This window comes from Dama dama, chromosome 18 (genome assembly GCF_033118175.1).
Source record: "Dama dama isolate Ldn47 chromosome 18, ASM3311817v1, whole genome shotgun sequence".
In the NCBI taxonomy this organism is placed as follows: Eukaryota; Metazoa; Chordata; class Mammalia; order Artiodactyla; family Cervidae; genus Dama; species Dama dama.
The window spans coordinates 77,210,632-77,232,134 of NC_083698.1; the positions used below are offsets into that span (position 1 = coordinate 77,210,632).

The following is a 21,503-nucleotide window of genomic DNA, read 5'->3' on the forward strand; positions in this document are numbered from 1 at the left end:
ACCAAAAAACAAAACATAAAAACAGAAGCAATATTATAAGTGATATTATAATAAATTCAAAGTAAGTCAAAAAGAGAAAAATAAATATCGTAAATTAACACATATATATGGAATCTAGAAAAATGGTACTGATGAACCTATTTGTAGGTCAGTAATAGAGATGCAGATATACAAAATAGATTTTGGACACAGCAGGGGAAGATGAGGGTGGGACGAATTGAGAGAGTAGAAATTGAAACATACATATTATCATATGTAAAATGGATAGATAATTGGAAGTTGCTGTCTAGCACAAAGGGCTCAACGCAGAACTCTGTGACAACCTAGAGTGGGGGATGGAATGGGGAGTGGAGGTTGCGGGGGAGGTTCAAGAGGAAGGGTATATGTATATATATATATATATATATATATATATATATATATGGCTGATTCTTGATGTTGTCAAACTGCTAGCATCCAGAGGTCAAATTGCCAACATCTGTCAGATCACAGAAAAAGCAAAAGAATTCCAGAAAAACATCTACTTCTGCTTTATTGACTAAGCCAAAGCCTTTGACTGTGTGGATCACAGCGAACTGTGGAAAATTCTTAAAGAGATGGAAATACCAACCCACCTTACCTGCCTCCTGAGAAATCTGTATGCAGGTCAGGAAGCTACAATTAGAACCAGACATGGAACAATGGACTGATTCAAAATTGGGAAAGGAGTACGTCAAAGCTGTATATTGTCCCCTGTTTATTTAACTTATATGCAGAGTACATCACGTGAAATGCCGGGCTGGATGAAGCACAAGCTAGAATCAAATTGCCAGGAGAAATATCAATAACCTCAGATATGCAGATGACACCACCCTAATGGCAGAAGGCATAGAGGAACTAAAGAGCCTCTTGATGAAAGTGAAAGAGGAGAGTGAAAAACAAAGAACATGGCATCTGGTCCCATCATTTCATGGCAAACAGACGGGGAAACAAAGGAAACAGTAACAGACTTTATTTTTGGGGGCTCTAAAATCACTGCAGATGGAGACTGTAGCCATGAAATTAAAAGACGCTTACTCCTTGGAAGAAAAGCTATGAGAAACCCAGACAGCATATTAAAAAGCAGAGACATTACTTTGCCAAAAAGGTCTGTCTAGTCAAAGCTCTGGTTTTTCCAGTGGTCATGTATGGATGTGAGAGTTGGACTATAAAGAAAGCTGAGCACCGAAGAATTGGTGCTTTTGAACTGTGGTGTTGGAGAAGACTCTTGAGAGTCCCTGGAACTGCAAGGAGATCCAACCAGTCAATACTAAAGGAAAGCAGTTCTGAATATTCATTGGAAGGACTGATGCTGAAGCTGAAGCTCGAATACTTTGGCCAACTGATGCAAAGATTAGACTCATTAGAAAAGACCCTAATTTGGGGAAAGACTGAAGGCAGGAGGAGAAGGGGATGACAGAGGATGAGATGGTTGGATAGTATCACCGAGTCAATGGACATGAGTTTATGCAAGCTCCAGGAGATGATGAAGGACAGGGAAGCCTGGCATGCTGCAGTCCATAGGGTTGCAAAGAGTAGGACATGACTGAGCGGCTGAACAAAATAACATGAGATGCTATTGCAGAAATAGTAACTGTTGCAGCCCTAAATTAAATGGGCTTAAAGTGATTTGACTCAGAAGTGATTAAAGACTCAGATTTTGTCATCTCCACATGCAACTTAGATTAAGCAGCATGCTCCTCCATCATCACTCAGGGACTATCACTTGGCCTGATGGTCTGATAGCCTGAAAGTACTTGGTAACAGACTTATCACAAAGTCATAAACCAACACTAAGTTTCCTCCTGATATAGTCAAGTTCCAAAGCCAGCAATATGTTGTTAATTAACACTAACTTCACACCAGATGTAAATAAATATCTGGAACACTCTGGAGATATCATTAGAGCCAGATGAAATAGCAGGGAGTATATCAAAAGTGGTTCTTCTAACTTCTGTGTTAACATGAGAGCAGACAGCCATGCCAGTATGCTTTCTCTCAATATTCCATCAAAATACCTATGAAGAGATAAAATAAATATCAAAACTGGAGGAAAAAAATGGGAAGGGGGGACCTTTAAAGGGAAGATAACATCACATACCTTGTTTAGTGGAGAATTTCCACTAAAAGCCTCATTGATGCATAGGATTTAGAAGCACATATCTGAATAACAAATCATATGTGTCCCTCTTCTAAACCAGAATCATACAGTCCAACTTCAAATGCAGAAGAAAAAAAGGGTTTGGTTTTTTCCCATATATTCCATTTTTCAGTCACTAAGTCATGTCCCACTCATTGCAACCTCATGGACGGAAGCACGCCAAGCTTTCCTGTCCTTCATGATCTCCCAGAGCTTGTTCAAACTCAGGTCTATTGCGTCGGTGATGCCATCTAACCATTCTCTGTGGCCCCTGTCTCCTCCCGCCCTCAATCTTTCCCAGAATCAGAGTCTCTTCCAATGAGCCAGCTATTCACATCACATGGCCAAAGTATTGGAGCTTCAGTTTCAGCATCAGTCCTTCCAATGAATATTCACAGTTGATTTCCTTTAGGATTGACTGGTTTAATCTCCTTGCTGTCCAAAAGACTCTCAAGAGTCTTCTCCAGGACCACAATTCGAAAGCATCAACTTTTCAGAGCTCAGCCTTCTTTATGTTCCAACTCTCACATCGGTATATGACTACCGGAAAAACCATAGCTTTGCCTATATGGACCTCTGTTGGCAAAGTGACATCTCTGCTTTTTAATATGATATCTAGGTTTGTCATAGCTTTTCTTCCAAGGGGTAAGCGTCTTTTCATTTCATGGCTACAGTCACAATCCACAGTGATTTTGGAGCCCAAGAAAATAAAATCTGCCACTGTTTCCATTGTTTCCCCATCTATTTGCCATGAAGTGATGGGACCAGATGCTATGATCTTCGTTTTTTGAATGTTGAGTTTAAGTCTGTTTTTTCAACTCTCCTTTTTCATTCCCATCAAGAGGCTCTTTAGTTCCTCTTCGCTTTCTGCCATTAGGGTGACATCATCTGCTTATCTGAGGTTGTTACTATTTCTCCTGGCAATCTTGATTCCAGCTTGGGATTCATCCAGCCCAGCATTTACCATGTACTCTGAATATGTAAGTAAGCAGGGTGACAATATACAGTCATGATGTACTCTTTTTCCCAGGTTTGAACCAGTCTGTTGTTCCATGTCCAGTTCTAACTGTTGCTTCTTGACCTGCATACAAGTTTCTCAGGAGACTGGAAAGATGGTCTGGTACTCCCATCTCTTGAAGAATTTTCCAGTTTGTTGTGATCCACACAGTCAAAAGCTTTAACACAGTCAATAACGCAGCAGCAGATGTTTTTCTGGAATTCCCTTGCTTTCTCTATGATCCAAAAGATGTATTCTACCTCCTCTTCTTAATCTCTTCTGCTTATGTTAGGTCCATACTGTTTCTGTCCTTTATTGTGCCCATCTTTGCATGAAATGTTCCCTTGGTGTCTCCAATTTTCTTGAAAGATCTCTAGTCTTTTCCATTCTATTTTTTCCCTCTATTTCTTTGCATTAATTTTATGCATTATTTCTATGCATTATTTCATTTAAGTTTTTTAATCATGATAAAGTACACATAACATAAAATTTACCAATTTAACCATTTTTAAGTGTATGGTACAGTGGCATTCACATTGTTGTGTAACTATCACTACTATTCATCTCTAAAACTTTTTCATCTTCCTAAACTGATGCTCTGCATCTATTGAACAGTAACTCCCCATTTTGCCTTCCCCCAAGCCCCTAACAATCATCATCTACTTTCTTTCTCTATGAATTTGACTACTCTAGAAACCTCATGTAAGTGGAGGCACACAGTATTTGTCCTCTTGTGACTGGCTTATTTCACTTAGCATAACGTCTTCAAGGTTCTTCTATGTTGTAGCATTTGTCAAAATTTCTTTCCTTTTTAAGGCTAAGTAACATCACAATGAACATACACTACATTTTACTTATCCATTCATCCACTGAGGGACACAGGTTGTTTGCACTTTTGACTATTTTTGAATAATGCAACTAAGAACATGATGCAAATATCTGTTCAAGTACCCGCTTTCTATTGTTTTGGATACACAACCAAAAATGGAATCACTAGATTACACAGTAAGTCTATGTTTAATTTTTTGAGGAGCATCCAACGTGGCTTACACCATTTCACATTACCACTAACAGTGCACAAGGGTTCCAATTTCTCCACATCCTTACCAACAGTGTTAGTAGTGATAGTAGTCATCCCAGTGGGTGTGAGGTGGTATCTCATTGTGGTTTTGATTTGTATTTCCCTAATAATTAGCAGTCCTGAGTATCTTTTCCTGTGCTCTTTGGCAATGTTTATATTCTCTCTGTAGAAATGTCTGTTCATATCCTTGACCCATTTTTTAATCAGACTGTCAGACAGTCTTTCTTAAAACCAAATATTTACCAATTTTTTTAAACTTCAGTATTTTTCACTTGATAAACTTTTATGAATTTTATATTCTTTGTAAAACAGATTCACTAATTCCACAATCTGATATTCTATTACTATCAACACCCCTTTTCTTTCAGAGTGCATGACTGTTACTTACTCAACATACTTTGACCTTTGTGAAGTTAATCTGGTTCAAATAAGGGCTGAAAGTTGTAGTACTGCACTAATGCTGGCTTGGAAGGCCATGCAAAGAATGAAAAAAATTATTAGCATTCATGAAATAAATGCTATCTAAATTTTATCTAACATTCATTTTTTTCATCCTTTTAAGTATAACATTTCTTCCTATCTAGCATTTCTCATTTAATTTGTGGGTTTATATCCCAGACCTATTACCATAAGGGGAAACAATTTAGTTCTGATGACAGGATTTCTAGACTGTGGCTAAGTCTTGGCATGTTTATCTGGCACGATCTATGAAGCATTAGATCTATGAAGCTTTTTTTTTGAAATAACTACTGCTTTGATACTAACAGTGTCATCATCTTCCCTTCTGTTGGTCTCTGGCATCAAGTGGTTCTTTAAATTGGGAACCAATAGATCCACGCATTAGAAATCACAGAGCAAAGGTAAAACTAACTGATCCTAGATTTATACCATATCTCTAGGTCCAGGCTATCTCTTTGCTTTTGGAATCTTAAACTATTGAGAAAACAGTCCAAGTTTCTTTTCAAATCATGGGTTTCTCTTTTATCAATCAACCATTCAAGGAAAATGGAAGTGTCTGAGAACTGGAGAAGCTCAAACACATATTTATATATAAAACTGTCATGAGATGGTGCTCACTGCACATCCCTAATTACACCCAGCAGAAATCTTTTAAGAAAGTGATTTTGTCTCTTTAGAATAATGGGGAATCATTTTATCTATGTTCCAGTTCAGTAGATTTTCTTAATCCCAAGGTTTCACAAAGAATTCTCAAGGAAAATTATCATAATGTTCCCTATACCCAGTAACAATTCAGTATCAGCTTTAAGTTGGGATTTGCTATTGGGAAAGATATTTATTTAGACATTATGAATACGGAAATGATTGACATTTTCATTTGGGTCTAAATAATTTAAAATATATATAAAATTAGTCCAAACACTCTTACCTTACTGAATATTATCTTTTCATACTTAAAAATTTTGAAGACAGATATCGCGGGTTTCTTTCTACTTACTGTTATTTTTACTACTTGAAAAACATATTTCTTCAACAAACTTTGAGTTAAAGAATATTCAAACAGAACTCTCTTGCTTCAGTTTAGTTAAGGCTTTAAATCCAAAGAGAATGCCATAAGTTCCAGAGCACCAACACAGGTCAAGCCAAAAGACTATGAAACCAGTTTTGCCATTCTTAGCTTATCATCCACTTCAGGGTATGTGAGGGAAAGGTGAAAAGGTAAATAAGACCTTGAGCAAGAATTTCCTTAGAAAGAGTTGTCAGTCATACAGATGACCAACAGACACATGAAAAGATGCTCAACATCACTAATTATTTTAAAAATGCAAATCAAAACTACAATGAGGTATCACCTCACCAGTCAGAATGACCATCATTAAAAAATCTGCAAATAACAAATGCTAGAAAGGGCGTGGAGAAAAGGGAACCCTTCTATGTTATTGATGGAAATGTAAATTCATGCAGTCAATCAGGAGAACAGTATGGAGGTTCCTCAAAAAACTAAAAATAGAATTGCTATGTGATCCAGGGATTCCACTCTTGGGCATATATCCAGAAAAAACTATAATTCAAAAAGATACATGCACCCCTCTGTTCTCAGCAGCACTATTTACAATAGCCAAGACATGGAAACCACCTCACGTCCACTGACAGATGACTGGGTAAAGACGATGTGATACACACATACTCTGGAATACTACTCAGCCAAGACATGGAAACCACCGTACGTCCACTGACAGATGAACGGATAAAGACGATGTGATACACACATACACTGGAATACTACTCAGCCGTGAAAAAGAATGAAACACGGCCATCTGCAGCTGTGTAGGTGGGCCTAGAGATTATCATACTCAGTGAAGTAAGCCAGAAAGAGAGAGACAAATACCACATGATACCACTTATATGCGGAATCTAAAACAGGAGACAAATGCACCTATCTAAAATACAGAGGGACTCACATGAGAACAGACCTGTGGCTGCTTAGGGACAGAGAGAGTAAGGGAGAAAAGGGTTGGGAATTTGGGATTAGCAGACGCAAACTCATATACAGAATGGATAAACAACCAAGTCCTACCACACAACACCGGGAACTATACTCAAAATCTTGTACTAACCTATAATGGAGAAGAACCTGAATATGTATACTGATCATATATATTTAATCAAATCAGTCTGCTGTACACCTAAAACTAACAACATCATAAATCAATATACTTCAATTTAAAAATTAAAAAAGGAATTCTACCCATGAGGGCTGCCTATAGGACAAAGTGACCTGAACGGGTAGACTCTATATACAGAAGACCACAGGAAGTCAGGGACTGAAGAGAAGCCTGCAAAGCTCCCCACAGAACAAAGAGCCACCACCTGAGCTTCAGGCACACAGGAGGCCCCAACGCAGGGTTCAACCACCCCCACCAAGCACCAGCTCTTTCGTACCCATTAACCCACTCTCCCTAAGGAGGCTTGACACAAACAGCAGCTAGAAAGAGGGAAGGAAGAATCATGGATGAATGAAGAAACTGACTATGCTCTTCCAACAAACACGCGCACACATGCACACACACACGCACTTCAGGTTTCCAGGAAGTCAGGCCCAACTTGGGGAAAGGGAACAGTCATAAGTCTGAAGTTTTTATTTTAGATTGGACTGGACCTTTTAATACTTGAAATAAAATAACCAGAAAAAAATGTGTAGGACTTTCCTGGATTTCAGCCATGAGCAAGGAAAATGAGTTAGAAGCGCAGGTTTGCAGAGGTAGGGTGGGCGAGAATAAAGTTCCTGCTTACATGCCGCTGAGTCCAACTTGTATGACACATCTGTTACATGTGTAAGGCTAGAAAGAAGTATTTAAAGATAAAAAGGTTACACCCTTAGAGGATACAGTGAAGGCATAAAGTCACTTTCTGGAGTCTGTCCATGTCTACAGACAAAATATAATCTTGGTCCCTAACTTTATAGGCTGTGTTTTGAAATCTTGTATTTATGTGCTAAGTTTCTCTTCCCCTGCAGAGATGGTGTCATTGTTTGTTTAAACAATGAGTTTGGTATGATAATGATAAATATGTTAAATCACACTTTTGCTAGGGATCACTAACTATAAAGTTGGACAGATGATCACGACACTCTAAAATTCTGGGGGAAAAAATATGTCCTGTTAGAAGGGGAACAGCAGAGACACTCATAATTTAGACCAGTAGTTTCCAATTACTTTGACTGTGAGAACGCCTTTTAATGTCATCTCTATATTGTTTATTCAATCCAGAAAGATGCTTAATGAACTAAACTGGATTATTTTTAGACGTTAAAAAAACTTGCCCATTGTTACTCCATCAAACTTAGTTCTGATTCTGTCTCTTCTTTCCTTCCTCCATTCCTTCCTCCCTACCTCCTTCCTTTCCTCCTTTCTTCCCATCTTTTCTCCTTCCCTGTTTTTGTCCTCACTCCCTGCTTCCCTCCCTTTCCTTCTTGTTTTTCTCCCCTTCAAAACTTTTATGGGTTTAGAGTGCAGGCAGACTTCTAATTATTCTTTTTAAAAGACATGGCTATGTGGTGACTATGTAGCAAAAGAGGAGAATATACATAGACACACAGACTAATTCACTCCATAAGAATCCAAGAGCAGCAGTGTTTTGTTTTGTATTATCGTTGCCATGATATGAATGTTGGATACAGCTGCTAGATGATTTGCCATAACCATTTGGGCTCATCATTCTCTGTTATTGATTCTGAAACACCATGGGAGCCTTTAGTAATCTAAAGAAAATTTTATCTTAATCGCTACTCTCTCAAACATGAACATTATTTCAAGACCAATGTTTATAATAAAGTTCTTCCATGAGCCCATCAGTATGTGAGTCCTACCTCTTTTGAAGATGATTTCTGATGGAATTTGAACCATATCCCTCTACTGTGCAAACCCCTTCCAGTCTGCATGGCACTTGCACACCTCTATGCAGTACCTTCTCAAGCATGCTGTTCCCCATTATTGGTATTGTAGGCACACTGGCTTTCTCTCAGGCCTTTAAAAATAGCGAGATCTTTTCTATCTCTGCATATGGAGTTCTCTCTGCCTGCATTGCTCATCCTCTGGCTCTCTGCATGGCTGGCTCCTTCTCATACTTTAAGTCTATTAAATGTTACCTCCCCAAAGAGGCTTTCCTTGACCATCCATTTACTTATGCACCCCCTGCTCTATTAATTTCCACCACAGTGCCCTGTTTGAGTCTTTCATAACACCATAATTGGTTGGTACATATGCTGCCTTTTTCACTTGCTTATGAAGTGTCTCTGACACTAGGCTGTAAGCTCCTTAAAGCCATGAACCGTGCGTGCATTGTTTGCCCTGGACACCCAACGCAGCCAGGAATCTACAGAAACTCGAGAAATATATATGAAGTGGTGGGGGTGGGGAGGAGACAAAGGAAATGAATGAGAAAGGAAGGGAGGGAGCGGGGAGGGAGGAAATTATTTGGGCATTTCTGAATCATTGGCTGTTGCTACTTCAAACATAAAAGGGTATAAAATAACATAACAAGCACTCACGCACTGCCAGTTGGTTTATTTGACAAATATAGTTTGTCAAGTCCTGTGTGCATCCCTTCCTGGTGCCCTATCTCTCCCTCCCTCAGGGGTAATCATTCTCTGAAACAATTTTTCATTACCATGCATATCCTTATACTTCTAATCACATATGAGCAAAATACCAAGAAAGATATATTTTATATGACTTTAACTCTATATGAATAACATTATTCTGTTTATCATGTGTTGCAACTTGGTTTCAAAAATCAAAAAGGTACCTTGCAAACTACTTTTCTTAAAAGAAAAATGAAAATTTTATTTAAAGGGTATACACAATGTTCCTTCTACAAGGAACATTGTCTAGTCAATAACATAAAGTAATGTTTATCCTTTTAGAAAGAAAGAGCAGTGAAGTTAACATGAGGGAAAAATAAATACTTTAAAATGTGGTAGCGAGCATTCTTATTGCTAAATTTCTGTAACTAATAACATGCTCAGAAGACACAAAGAAAAGAAGGTAAACTCAAGATTAAATTGCTAAGGAAAATATCATTATACTTATAAATGTATAGAGAGATGGAGAATGGTCACCTTGAAAAAAAATACTTCTGAAAATATACAAATATGTCCTTTCAGTGACTCTCTACCCAGCGGTACACAGGCAACACTACAGTGTTCTCAAAAAGGGATTTCTAGTGAATCATAGCTTTTTAAACACTGCCCCCTAATGTTCACATCCAGCTTCTTCTGAAATGTTAAGAGGATGGTGCTAATAAAAATAATCAGGTCCTTCCTCCCCTGTGATCAGTCCAGCATTTTTGTCCTGCAGACCAGATTTCACAGACTGAGGCAGTCTCAACCACACAACTGTCAGAATGCATTACAGCAAATCTCCCGACCATTCTAAGATTACTCTCATCAGTAAGAAGGCCAACATGTGAGAGAGAACAGACTATTTGTGCTTGGAAAGCACTGACAAGACATCAATACTGCTGAGAAACATCAGGCAAGTTTAGGATCCCAACAATAACATGTGCAACTTTAGACTGATCTAATCAGCCTTATTAAAAAATAAAAAACAAACATTTATTACCAAGAATATCAATCTTCTAAAAAAAAGAGAGAAATGGCCCTTGTTTTATATACACACAAACTCATGACTCACAAAGGAAGGTTGCTTCCAAGAGAATCTGTTGAAATTTTGACTCCCTGATGAGCAGATTTGTTCATGACTTCCACCACTGCAAATATGATCAACAACACATGAAAGAGAATAACAAAAATATATATTCTCAAGTAGAGCTGCTCAGTGTCTTGTAGTCACAAAGTCATGTCATCACTTAACAATGATGTATGTCTGAACAGAAAAAGCACAGAAGCACTTAATGCAAAGTCAAGGAGCCTGAGTTTTAAACCCATTTTCCTTTAAATAGCTGTGTGACCTTAGGTCTCTTAGGTGTTCTGGATCTGTTTCCTTATCAGGAAATAAAAGAGCATGAACTATGTGAACGCTTTTCTAATGACTGTCAGGAGGTGGGGAGAGGATTATAGAATCAGGAGAGCTGCTTTCTCAGACCACACCTGCCTCTCCACACCACCCCTTCACACCCCATCCCTGTTCGCAAAAAGCATGATACTCCCATTCTCCCCTTAGCTGAGAACTACTAGACTGTATCATGCTTCCCTGGTGGTTCAGCAGTAAAGAACCCGTCTGCAATGCAGGAGCCGCAGGAGACATGGTTCAATCCCTGGGTTGGGAAGACCCCTGAAGGAGGAAATGGCAACCCACTCCAGTACTCTTGCCTGGAAAATCCCATGGACAGAACCTGGTGGCCTACAGCCCATGGGGTCACAAAGAATCAGACATGACTGAAGTGACTTAGCATGCACTGGATTATATCATCTATCTCCAACGCCCTTTGCCACACTAAAATGTTAATACAGGATCTGAGAACTGGAAGAAAATTCAGAAATTCCCCAGTCACAAAACCAAGTCCAGAAGAACTTTTGATTCTAACCATAGTTAGATACAGCTGTGAAACTTCGGGGAGGTGTGAGGCTTCCCAAAGGGACTAGCATTTTATTAAGCTGGGTGATGTGATGAAATATTTTATTATTCTCAATCTTCACCCTTCCCAGATTTCAGGCCCTTTTCAATGTGACTTTGTAGTTCCTGTCACTGGAATGGTACACTGAACCACCTGTTGGTGTTAGGTTTGGCCAGATGACTTGCCTTGATCAAAGGAATATTAGCAGGAGTGACATGAACAGAGAGAGGCCTTAAATGTGCTTGTGAGATTTTTGTTCTCTTGTGCTCCTACTTTCCCCGAGAGGAGAACTTGCACTTGGTAGCCTAAGACATGTGCGGAGCAGACCTGCAACTTGGAACCCAACCTAACAAGTCTAGATGAACTGAATTCCAGCCAACCCACATTCACAAGAAGGAGAAATAAACACTTACTGTCATGTGAGATTTTGCATTTGGTAGTTATGCAGAATTTTTACAGCAGTAGGGTAATTCAGATAATAGTTCACCTATTTAATATTTTAGACCTCAACCTTTCCATTGTATTGTGAGAGTCTAAGGAAAAATCTCACTCTTTCTGTCACTCATATAAGTATTGATATACAAAAAACAAAAGTGTGATTACACATCTCTATAGTAGTACATCTGAAAAAGAGTCAGATGTAGTGGCAAAGATCTGCTACGAACAGAACCTATCCTTAGTGCTGAGTCAGAAGAGAAGTTAATGGCACTGGGCTCTTCATCCTATCTAAAATAACAGTCAGCCAAATGTTGCAATTATGTTTATTTTATATAAAAATACCACCACATAAGATAATTTACCATGAAAAGCACTCTTCATAGTGAAGTAATATGTCCTAGTCAAAGTATTATAATATCTCAATTAACCTGAATGAAGAGAAATAGGGGTATTTCACTTATTATAATTTTACGAGTAATAAATATTTTTAAGATAACATTTTTGCAGCTTTTACAGTGAAACAAGATTTTCAGATAGGTATTAATTTTAAGATAAATTTACTGAAATATAAGAAGTGAAGTGTTTGCTTGGCTCCTTTTTGAAATATGTTTTTAATATACTAGTTTTCTTTGATAACTCAGTTGGTAAAAAAATCCACCTGCAATGCAGGAGACCCCAGTTTGATTCCTGGGTTGGGAAGATCCGCTGGAGAAGGGACAGGCTACCCACTTCGGTATTCTTGGGTTTCTCTTGTGGTTCAGCTGGTAAAGCATCATGCCTGCAATGTGGGAGACCTGGGTTCAATCCCTGGGTTGGGAAGATCCCCTGGAGAAGGGAAAGGCTACCCCTGCAGTATTCTGGCCTGGAGAATTCCACGGACTGTATAGTCCACAGTGTCACAAAGAGTAGGCCATGATGGAGCGACTTTCACTTTCACTTTTCTGTCTTAGGAAGAAAAGTCTAAGGCATAGTGACCTAACAACAACTGAATATTTACTTCATGGTATAGACTCTGTATGTGTGTGCTCAGTCGCACAGTCTTGTCTGACTCTTTGCAACACTATGGTCTGTAGCCCACCAGGCTCCTCTGTCCATGAGAACTTCCAGGCAAGAATACTGGAGCGGGTTGCCATTTCCTCCTCCGGGGTTATATTCTTTAGGTACTTTAAATTAATGATCATTATATAGCGCTATGGACAAACTATATAAGAAATAACAGACTAGGCCAACAATGCCCTAAGCCCAGGCTATCCTCTGAAAGCATCTTTGGAAAATGTAAACATAACATTTACCACTTACCCTTATCTCTGAAAAGTGGTACTCTAATAAAATTGCAACTATTAAAAACTCTTCAGTTAAGTTCCGATTACTCATTCATTGATTTAAGAAACTCCCTACCACGTGCTCTGCGCTGTGTGTGGAACTGGGAATAGAACAAGAGCCTACAGGGACGTCCCTGATGGTCCAATGGCTAAGACTCTGCACTCCCAGTACAGGGGGCCGGGGCTGGATCTCTGGTCATGGAACTAGACCCCACATATTGCAGCTATGATCCTGCATGCCGCAACAGAGATCGAAGATCCTGCAAGCCACAACTGAGACCTGGTGTAGTCAAATAAATAAATACTTTTTTTAATAAAAGAAAAGAACAAAAGCCTGCAGGATAGTGGATGAGACAGACAAGTAAAGTGGGAAATACAAAATATGATCAACAACAGTCAACCCAACCAACAAGAAAAAATGTCTGCACAGAAGCAGTGACATCCAAGGTGAGATCTAAAGGGCAAAGAGTCACTGGGTGTGGCAGAGGATCAGGGTTTCAAGCAATGTGAACATCTTGTGTAAAGGCTTTGCCGTGAGGGCGAGCATGGTGAATTTAGAAGATGCAAGTAATTCAGGTTCATATATTCTTTATGCTTTATGCTTTTCTGCCTAAACCATCTATGAAAATAAATGCTTTCCTCCCTTCACCTCTGGAGGTTCTCCTCCTACCTCATTGAAAATTCCTTTACAACCTCCTTCACTGTTTCATCATTATCTCCTAAACATCTACTACTTGGAATGCATCAGGCTCAGACACTCACACTCTCCTTTTCCTGTCTACACTCACTCTATAAATGATCAAACACAGGTTTCAAATACCATGTATTTGTTCATAACTATAAAATTTTACATCTCCTGACAATTAGATCCAAGCAATTACTCTACATCTCCTCTTAGATATCTATAGCGATCTCAAGCTAGACTATTGACATTCCAAATCCAAACTCTTGACATTCTCCCCACCAAAACATCTTTCCACAGTCTCACTCAACTCTGTAAACAGCAATTTCCTGATTGCTCAGGCCAAAACCTTAGAGTCATCCTTAACTCCAGTCTTTCTCTGATACACCCCATACATCTGAGAACCTTATCTACTTTTCTCAAAAACCTTCAGAATTCTATTACTTTTCAACTAGATTGCTATCACCCTAATTCCTAATTCAAATTCCCATCATCTTTAGTCTGGACTATTTCAACAGTTTCCTAACTGTTCTTCCACTTCTACCCTGCACTCCACAATCTATTCTCAACATAGTAGCTAGGGTGATCCTTTTAAAAATACATCAGACTGTACCAACTCCTCTGCTTAAAACTCTCTATTATCTGACAAACTTAATTGAAGTAAAAGCCTAATTCTTTAAGAGCAGTCCACAAGTCTTTACTAGCCATCATCTCTCTGATTTTCTTCCTATTACATTTCCCTTCATTTACTCTCTTTCAGCCATCCTTGCAGGCCCTCAAATGTGCCCAGTGCAGTCTCACCTAAGGTCCTTTGCACTTGTTGGTCCCTTTGCCTGAAACCCTCACTGCCAACACCTATATGACTCACTCCTTTATTTCATTCAAGTCTCTGCTTAAATGTTCCCAATATCAGTGAAGCCTTGTCTCACCTCCCAGTATAAAACAGACTATCCTCCCCTCATTTCCCTTGTCCTATTTGTCCCTAGACTCAACTACAAAAAAACAAAACACAAAAGTCTGTTTAATTATTTATTATCTCCCTAACCTAGAATGTAAATCTGCTGCAGAGCATGAATATGTGTTACTCACTGCTGTATCTCAGAACCTTAGAATACTGCCTGGCAGATCATAGACTTGCAGTAAATATTATATTTGGTGGATGAATTAATAAAAGCTGAAAATATTATCGATTATTCTCATAAATGCTATTACTGAACTTTCTATTTTAAGAATAATTTTTAATACTGTATCCCTAATTAATAGTCAAGTCCTTATAAACTATGTAAAGATACCTAATACAACTCTTTTCCCTTTAGCCTAAAGACATAAACACACACACACAGTTCACCACCAAGGGCTGAACAACCTAGAATACTTTATAGCACTCTTTTCCTTTACTTGGCTTACTACCTTTGAATATATTGAAGTGATATGTTGAGTTCCTATGTTATCTTAGAGCCAATGAATATTTCACCTGTAATTCTACATATGAGTTAATAATAGTACTCTGTTGGTATTTGCCAAATTTTTATAGAAAAATTTCCGGTAAAGAATCTGCCTGCAATGTAGAAGAGCCAGGGTTCAATCCCTGGGCCTGGAAGATTCCCTGGAGAAGGGAATGGCAACCCACTCCAGTATTCTTGCTTAGAAAACCCCATGGGCAGAGAAGCCTGGTGGGTTGTCCATGGGGTTGCAAAGAGTCGGACACAACTGAGCAACTAACACTTCCACTTTCACAGGCAGACAAATCCACAGAAGAAATACAAACAGCCAATGAATGTATGAAAAATCTTCATTTACATTAATGTTCTTTAATGTTTAATTTTCAACAACCTAAAATGGCTTGGCAGGGAAGGCGAGCAGAACCACTTTGAGAAAACCAGTGCTAGTGAGAGGTTTCTTGCGTACAGAGACGCAGAACCTAGAAAACCTACTCACAGACAAGGGCGTGGGGCTGAAATACCTGTGATGGAACAGTAGACCATGTGAGGTGCAATCTTGTCGATATCTTCATAGCCCAGCCCCATCGCAGACAGTTTGCCAGGGACGTAGTTCTCTACAAATACATCGCAAACGGCCGCAAGCTGAAGGAAGAGATGAAGACAAGTCAGACTTAAGGGACTCTCTAACTTTCAACGAATCCCCACATGAATTCTGATTTCAGTAAACACAATTATCCTCACTTTCTAAAAGCTCTGAAAAATCACAGGAAAAGTAGAATTACAAGGTGTAATTAGATAGACGTGAAGGCTCTAATCAACTACTTGAGGTGTGACTGCCAATTCAGTTCAGTTCAGTCGCTCAGTTGTATCCGACTCTTTGCGACCCCATGAACCGCCAGCACACCAGGCCTCCCTGTCCATCACCAGCTCCCAGAGTCTACCCAAACCCATGTCCATCGAGTCGGTGATGCCATCCAGCCATCTCATCCTCTGTCGTCCCCTTCTCCTCCTGCCCCCAATCCTTCCCAGAATTAGGGTCTTTTCCAATGAGTCAACTCTTCGCATGAGGTGGCCAAAGTACTGGGGTTTCAGCTTCAGCATCAGTCCTTCCAAGGAACACCCAGGACGGATGAATACCAGGACTGTCAATTAAACAATGGCTATTAAAATGTTCAGTTAATACCATAGTGTTAAGTGGATTCTGCTTACATTAATATGTAAGAAATTAATATGTAAGAAATATTAATATGTAAGAAATATCTAGGCTGTGTGGTCTATCCAAGTATATTCTCAGAAATTTAAAAAATTAGACTATAAGGACATAAAATACATGAAAAATATCTTTTAACCCCTTTAAAACTAAACACATCTTTACAACCCTATCCTTATCATGTAATACTCCTCATTACAACATGTACATATTGGCACTTAATACTTGTAAACTCTTGTCAATTGCTTTCACACTTTCCAGATGCTTCCTTTCCAAAGAGTTTTAAATGCATTTAATGAACGACTAAAAAAAAGAATGCTAAGCTATAACTCAGTAAATCAGTAACTGTCAAAAACAAGACCCCAATTTTGATTCCCAGATTACTACTATAAGAAATAGAGAACAAACCATTGAAACCTCAATCTTAAACTTCTTTTCAAACTCTCGATTGAGACTATGTATTTTCTGAAAATATCACAAAAATTATATGAGGTCATAAAGAAAAATTCATGACATAATTCTTAACCATATCCAAGTGACTAATAACTATTCAACAATTTTTTAATTGCCATGTTAACATAGATACATTCTCACACACACAAGCTAATGAAATAGAATAAGTCTGGGCCAGGGATAGACAAACTTTTTTCCACAAAATGTCAAACAACAAATACTTTAGCCTTTCCAGACCACATACATTCCCTGTCACATTTTTATTTTTCTTTAATGATCTTTAACAATGTAAAATTCATGCTTAGTCCATGGGCTATGCAAAAACAAATTGGACTTGGTCCATAGTCTGCCAACCTCTGCTCTGGGTGGAAAATAATTGAATTTACATAAACTTTAGATGGAAATATAAATAAACTATGTGCCTATTTGTTATGCTGTCAACAAATCTGGAGTGGATACATGGAACTCTTTGACTTAACAAAACTTAGGGAGAGGGGATCTTAAGAGGCATCGCAAGGAAATAAGCTGTCATCCTCCAGAGCTCCTGAAACAGAGGTACTGGAGACGCAGGTGACCACCTGTCAGAAAAGGAATGATAAATACATTAAGATACAGGACAGAGAAGAATAGATTTCAGGTATGCACTCCAAATCTCAAGCCATATAGACATCCTTTCCAAATTTCAGGTGCCAATTAACTTTTGAGATGCTTCTCACATGGGCAATATAATCCAGGGAGAGCCCAAGTTGAGATGTGTTTATTTACTGTTAATGATTCTAACAATTCTACCAAGTATTGCTTGGGAAATATGGAGGGAGAGTGGGTGTTAGTATAAATAAAACACAAGGCTACAGTTACACTGCAATTTGTTCCACGTACTTTTCTGAATTTCTGTCTACTACTTACAAAGCACTCCTATGGGCACTAAAGAAAACAAATGACATCAAATACACCTAGGCTTCTATACCAGTCATCTCCTGGCTGCATAACTTGAATGGTACATATTAACAGTATAGTACAGTACCTTATGCAAATGCATTTGATAAATTATTTTTAATTTTAAAAACTGTGTGTTCCTCAAAAAGCTAAACATTGAATTGCCATATGACCTAAAGATGCCATTTCTAGGTAAATACCACAAATAATTGAAAGCAGGGACTTGAACAGGTACTTATATCCAAATGTTCATAGCAGCATTATTCACAATAGCCAAAAGGTGGGAACAACCTAAGTATTCATCAATAGACAAATGCACCCATCCATAAAGTAGAATACTCTTCAGTCATACAGAGGAACAAACTTCTAATACATGCTACAACATGGATGAAACTTGAAAACATAATGCTAAGTAAAATTAACCAGACACAAAAGTACACATATTGAATGACTTCACTTACAAGAAATATCTAAAATAGGCAAGTACATAAAGACAGAAAATAAATTAGAGGTTATCAGAAGCTGAGGGAGAGGGAAGTGAAGAATTATTGTTTAATGGATACAGAGTTTGCTTGGGGTAATGAAACATATGGGAAATACACAGAAGTGACAGTTGCACTACATTATGAGTGTAACTAGTGCTACTGAATTCTGTGGTACAAATGGTTAAACAACATTTTTACATTATATATGTTATACCACAATGAAAATTATTTTTGTAAGGTATTTTCATTTTTAGATTTAAATTTTTGTAGGGTATTTGTATTTTTAGATTTCTGTAGGATCATAAATTATACTTCAAATCACATAAAATAGTCAGATGAATCACAAATTCATCTGAATTTGGTGCATTCAGATGATTCATCAACTTTCAATTTGATTTGATCAACTTTCAGTAAGACAAGAAAATAAATGTAATGAATAAGCTATGCTAATAGAAAAGTATTCAGAATGGATAAAGTAAACAAAAAACATTTTAAAAAAACAATATACATATTACTATGTTTATCGGAAGAAATGAGCATACAAGGACATAGATTTTTATATTATATGCTAAAATAGTAATATTTTTGCCCATGAACAGACATTACTTGTGTAATGTAATAGAAAAAAATAGAAAAAATAGAAAAAAACAATTTTAAGCTAAAAAGAGCTGTGCTCAGAGTACCAGGCAGTCTGACTCTATAAAGTTATTTAAAAAATACAGAAAAGTTGAGTTTAGGAGCTAAAGAGTTCTACTGATAAAGATGCCCAGTAACTTTTTAAAAAATATTTATTTATTTGGTTGTGCCAGATCTTAGTTGCAGCACATGGGAACTTCTATCTTTGTTGCAACCTGTGGGCTTTTTTTAGTTGTGGCATCCAAACTCTTAGTTGCGGCATGCGGGATCTCGTTCCCTAAGTCAGGCCCCCTGCACTGGGAGTGCAGAATCTTAGCCACTGGGCCACCAGGGAAGTCCCCCAGTAGCTTTCATTATTACCCAAGAATTCAATATGTGTGCATTATGATATTTAATGATAAAATATCCCTGGAAAAGTACACAGCACATAAGTTATTCTTTTCTCCATTTTATAAACATTTCTTTTAAATAAATGTATACTGGCTATTTTCTAGATACTGACTCCTGGTGAATCTGCCATATGACATATTCTCCTTCTCTCTCTGTTTTTAGAGACCTCATTTCAACAACAGGTATGTTCCCTAAAGTATTAGCTAAGGCATTTGTTAAAATTCTAAACACTGCAATGCTGAAATCAGACACATCAGAAATCACCCTGAGTTTTATGGATCTCTACACAATCTACAAGGTTTATACAAGTCAACTGCTTCAGTGGAGACCAAACATTTATTACATTTCCCTGATATAAGGATTTACTATGAAATAAAGTGAGAGGGAAAAACAACTTAATCCTAGTTTTACTGGTGATCACCTCTTCCTCACTGAGGTGTTCACAAATCAACTAATAACCGATTTTAGAATTTTGCCCACAATAAAAAAAATAGCACAATTTTGCATGTTGGAGAAGCCATCATCTTTTTCTTTTCTTCTGGGGAAAAAAAAAAAATATTTCCACTCACAGTAAAACAAAAAAATTAAAATCAATTGAAATACCAGATACTTAATTCTGAGTTGTTTTCATTAGATATAATTTAGGAACACATTGGAGGAGCAAGACAAGGAATAGAGAGGGATAATGATAATAATTTAACTACATTTATCTGTTAAAAAAAATCATAAAATAAATTTTAAATGTACGTCCAAGGATGTTCTTACTCATACGAGATGTATTCTGCAATCAAATGCTCTATCCCTGAGCTCTACCCCAGAAGATATCTTCTGAAGGATTTAAAGGCAAAGTTTCATGATGTCTTCTACTTACTTTGAAATGCAAATCAAAACTACAATGAGGTATCACCTCACACCAGTCAGAATGGCCATCACCAAAAAAAGCTACAAACAATAAATGCTGGAAAGGATGTGGAGAAAAGGGAACCCTCTCGCACTGTTGGTGAAAATGTAACCTGGTACAGTATGGAGATTCCTTTAAAAAACTAGGAATAAAACTACCATATGGCCCAGCAATCCCACTACTGGGCATATACCCTGAGAAAATCATAATTGAGAAAGACACATGTACCCCAATGTTCACTGCAGCATTATTTACATAGATAAGACTTGGAAGCAATCTAGATGTCCATCAACAGATGAATGAATAAATAAGTTTGGTACATATATACAATGGCATATTACTCAGTCATAAAAAGGGATGAATTTGAGTCAGTTCTAGTGAGGTAGATGAACCTAAAGCCTGTTATACAGAGTGAAATACGTCAGAAAGAGAAAAACAAATACTGAATAAAAATTCCATAATGAATATATATGGAATCTAGAAAAATGGTACTGATGAACCTATTTGCAGGGCAGGAATAGAGACAGAGATGGAGAATAGACTTGTGGACACAGAGTCCACAAGAAGAAGGAGAGGATGGGATGACTTGAAAGAGCAGCGCTGAAACATATATATATCCGTATGTAAAACATATGGTAATGTTTCACATATGAGAGCTAGTGGGAAGCTGCTTTGTAACACACGGAACTCAACTCGGTGCTCTGTGACAACTTAGAGCGGTGGGGTGGAGGTGGGAGGGAGAACCGAGAGGGAGGGGACATATGTATACTTACAGCTGATCCATGTTGCTATATGGCAGAAACCAACACGTTATAAAGCAATCGTTTGTTGTGTTTGTTCAGCCCATAAGACATAACTGACTCTTTGCAACCCCATGGACTATACCACGCCAGGCCTCCCTGTCCCTCACTATCTCCCAGAGTTTGCACAAGTCCATGTCCATTGAGTTGGTGATGCTTTCCAACCATCTCTTCCTCAATTATCCTCCAATTAAAAATAATTTTTTAAAAGGAATGTGGATTAAAGAGGAGAGAAAAAAACTAAAAGCTGTCATTCACTGACTGAAAAAAAATTTTAAGAATTCATTATGCTATTCCTGCAATTTTTCTGTATATTTGAATTTTTCCTGATAGGATTTTGGGGGAAAATAAGACCCATGACACTGCTCTACTGACCATGATTCATACTCACAACACAGATATATAACTTATGAACAGTATAACTAGCTGAAAGCAATAGAGTTAAGACCCCAGAAAATCTATTTAAGTTTAATTACTTGAAATGTACTTCATTATTATCAATCAGATCTGAAGAGAAACCCTGCCCATAAAGTTACA

General features: G+C 37.9%; 1 protein-coding gene across 5 annotated transcripts in view; it reads right to left on the minus strand.

Moving 5' to 3' along the window:
* Positions 1–21,503, minus strand: part of SUGCT (succinyl-CoA:glutarate-CoA transferase) — a 971,520-nt gene that overhangs the window by 925,775 nt on the left and 24,242 nt on the right. For all 5 annotated transcript variants that reach the window (XM_061165661.1, XM_061165659.1, XM_061165660.1 and 2 more), the window contains exon 6: positions 15,677–15,797. In XM_061165661.1, the coding sequence (XP_061021644.1) occupies positions 15,677–15,797 (121 nt within the window). The remainder of the gene's footprint in view (positions 1–15,676; positions 15,798–21,503) is intronic.